At 31.8% G+C, this 3,733-nt stretch overlaps 1 protein-coding gene across 1 annotated transcript; it reads right to left on the bottom strand.

Annotated features, from left to right (window-relative positions):
* Positions 2,619–3,450, bottom strand: LOC109327652. The gene is made up of 2 exons (XM_019560822.1): positions 3,325–3,450; positions 2,619–3,011 (listed from the first exon to the last, which is right to left on the bottom strand). The coding sequence occupies exons 1-2, from the start codon at positions 3,448–3,450 to the stop codon at positions 2,619–2,621; spliced, it is 519 nt and encodes a 172-aa protein (XP_019416367.1).

Genomic DNA, 3,733 nt, shown 5'->3' with positions numbered 1-3,733 from the left:
AGTCTCTAGGTGTTGGTATTCAGCCGAATGTGAAGTTTTAAAAGGTATCAAAAGGTGCTCTTGGTTATATTTATTCCGACCTTTGCGAACCTTCTAAAGTTCCTTCACATGGAGGATGCCAATAATTGATGATTTTTCTCGTAAGGTTTGGGTTTATTTTCTATGACATAAAAATGATTCATTCCCTACTTTCAAGAAGTGGAAGAATCTTGTTGAAACCCAAACATGAAATAAAGTGAAGAAACGTAGAAGAATTAATGGGTTAGAGTTCTGTAATAGGGACTTTAATGAGTTCTGCACAAATCATGGTATTGTTAGATATAAAACCACTTCAAGAAGTCTCCAACAAAATGATGTTACAGAATAGATGAACATGACTCTACTTGAGAGAGCTTGTTGTATTCTCTCAAATGTTGGTTTATGACATCAACATGAATTTTGGGCTGAGGGAATATCTAGTACTTGTTACTTGGTCAACTGTTCTTCAAATTCGGCACTTAACTTCAAAATTCCAGAAGAAATTTGGTCATGTAATCCTACTGATTATTTTAATTTAAGAATATTTGGATGTTATACTTATACACGTATTAATGATGGTAAATTAGTTCCAAGGGATGTTGAGTGCATATTTAAGAATATTCTAAAGGATATTGCATATAGTGTTCACACCCAAAGTCACGAAAGATAAATCTTACCAGAGAAGTGACTTTTAATAAGAATATATTTTTATCTACTGAAAAACAATCTTTTGTATCTTCTTCTACTAGTACAGCTAACCTACAGGGTACTAGAGAGAATGTGAAGTTGATAGTAAAGTTTGCAACTCCTAATGTTTATGTTCTATCTTCCTCTACAAATGAATCTAACATTAATGATAATTATGTTAATTACAATAATGGTGATAATTGTAATTAGATGATTATTGTATTTCATGATATAGAGCAAAAAAGACTAATTAAAAAGGTCAATTAGAACACTAGTTATGATAATTAATTGCTTATTTATTATCAATTGTATAAGAGGTAGATGATGATTTTGAATTTATCAGCTACAGATAAGCTATATTAAATAGTACTTTTCCCTTCAAATTATCATGTATTTTATTTTATTTTTATGTAAATTATGTAATTTTTATGTAATTTCTACTAAAAATTAAATTGCAGTAGCCATAAATAAAATTTAAAATATTAAATAACTAAAAATTTAAATGAATAATATAGCATGATAAAACTATGTCTTTGAGATGTCTAAATGTATGTTTTATTTATTCAAAATTATATCTGATATCAGATGACAAGTGGTATTTAAAGAATAAAGGATTAATTTGACTCAAAGATACATTTTGAAAGCTAATGATTAATTTTTGTCAGCTAGATATTAATATGATCAACACCACTATACATCTTCAGAAACTAATATAATCATTTAAATTTACTTAGTACTTTTTTTTGAAGTCAACCTTCAGCAAAATTATTGTTACTTATTTAAGCGTTTAATATGATGTTTTTGACGTTGGCATATCAACATCAATAAAGAATTATACAAGATTAACTACCTATTTCTTTTTCTTTTTTTGTAACAAGTATTTTCTTCTTCTTTTAATCCAGTGTTAAGCATCAGAGTTTCGCGTACATGGCAAAAGTATCAGCTCGCATTGGTCATTATTAGCACGCGAATAAAATAATAAAAAGTGTGACACATATATATATGGTTTTTATTATATTATTATAAATTCATATTAACTCACCCCACCTTAACATACTAATTTCGTCAATTAAGTTTGATTTAGATGGTAAAGAAATTATTCATGACACAAAAAATTATGAGTTCAAATTTCTTTATCAATTCTAACACATATTTAATTGATGATCTCTAAATACCTAAATAAAGTGAGTCCTAAGGATTAAACTTCTTAAAACATATGGCATCCATGATTCAACACAATTGAGAGAGTTTAACAAATGGAGTTCATGACTCCGTGAACAAATCGAGAAGAACAAGGCAAGGAAATCAATGAATACTTCTATGGAGTTTTCTTATTGAATGATGAACTAATTGACTGAATTGCAAGACTAAATGGAAAAAAGATTTATAGGAACATAGTCTAGAACTAACCAACTAACTTGAAAACAGAAACTTTCCTGATATGGAAAGGAGGGAAAACTGAAAATTGTTTTTAACTATAAACATATTGCTAAAAAGGGAAAGAAATGAAAAACAAGAAGAGCAAATCAAGAAGAGCAAATTAAGAAGAGCAAATCAAGAAGAGCAAATTAAGAAGAGCTTCCTTCTTTTTCCAAGACTTCATCAATTTGTTTTGACACCCCCACAAATTGGAATGTAGATATCTTGCATTCCTAGCTTGGAAACTAATGAGTTGAAAAGACTTTTGTTGAGAGCTTTTGTAAGGCAATCAACTAACTGATGAATAGACGTAATAGGTAGAAGATGAACTACTCATTCCTGAATCCTTTCTCTAATGGAATGACAATTAATTTCGATGTGTTTGGTCCTCTCACGGAATACGGGATTGGCAGCAATGTAGAGAGCATACTAATTATCACAATAAATCATAATTGGAGTGATATTCTTAGCTTGTAAATCTGGAAGAAGGAAGTTTAGCCATCTTGCTTCACAGCCAGCAAAGGCCAAAGCTTTGTATTCAACCTATGCAGAGGATCTGGATACAACCTTTTGCCTTTTGCTTTTCCAAGAAACAAGGGATCTTCCAATAAAAAAGCAGAAACTAGAGACTGATCTCCTTGTATTAATGTAAGAACCCCAATCCTTAGGGTAACTTGGTAGTGCACATCAGTAGGAGTAGAAATAAATTGGCTAAGATGTCCTACTGAGTATGCTATGTTAGGTCTGATGTTAGTCAAATATATCAATCTTCCCACTAGTCTTTTGTATTTTGATGGATCACTGAGTTGATCACCACATTTGCCATATAGTTTTATTGCTGGATCCATAGGAGTAGAGCATGGTTTGGCACCTAGGAGGCTTGTGTCCTACAGAAGATCCAATGCATACTTTCTTTGACATATATTGATTCCATGTGTTCCTCTTGCTATTTCTATTCCAAGAAAGTATTTGATTTCTCCTAGGTCCTTGATACTAAATTCCTTGTTGATAATTCCCTTTAAGTGATTGATTTCTTTCATGTCATTTCCTGCAACAAGCAAATAACCAACATAGACAAGAACTGAAGTAAACTTGTTCTTGACAAGTTTAATGAACAAAGAGTAGTCAGCTTTGAGTTGAGTAAACCCATTTTGGATTAGGACAAATGTGAGTTTTGTATTCCATTGTCTGCTTGCTTACTTCAATCCATAGAGAGATTTCTGCAACTTGCAAACTAGGCATTGATTTTGAACCTTCAATTCGGGTGGGAGTTTCATGTAGACTGACCAATATATCTCCATACAGAAAAGCAGTGTTAACATCCATTTGATAGATGTATCACTGATTGATGGATGCAAGAGCCAATAAAACTCTAACAGTGTTCATCTTGATTGCAGGGCTGAATGTCTCAAAGTAATCTAGGCTAGTTGCTTGATTGTATCGCTTAGCCACAAGTTTGGCTTCGTATCTATATATAGTTCTATCTACTTTGTGCTTTATTTTGACTATCAACTTGCAGCCTATGGCCCTCTTGTGGCTGGGGAGTTTTGTGAGACTCCAAGTGGTGTTGTTGATCAATGCTTGTAACTCTTTGTCTATAGCCATTCTC

The sequence above is a fragment of the Lupinus angustifolius genome, chromosome LG15 (genome assembly GCF_001865875.1).
Source record: "Lupinus angustifolius cultivar Tanjil chromosome LG15, LupAngTanjil_v1.0, whole genome shotgun sequence".
Taxonomy (NCBI): domain Eukaryota; kingdom Viridiplantae; phylum Streptophyta; class Magnoliopsida; order Fabales; family Fabaceae; genus Lupinus; species Lupinus angustifolius.
The sequence above is the reverse complement of the archived record's forward strand: the minus strand, read 5'-3'. Positions and strand labels throughout refer to the sequence as shown.

Coding starts and splice junctions, on each gene's coding strand:
- LOC109327652 (XM_019560822.1), bottom strand. CDS start 3,450: ATGGATGTTAACACTGCTTTTCTGTATGGAGATATATTGGTCAGTCTA. Junction 3,012..3,324: donor AAATCTCTCTATGGATTGAA/GTAAGCAAGCAG, acceptor GATCTTCTGTAG/GACACAAGCCTCCTAGGTGC.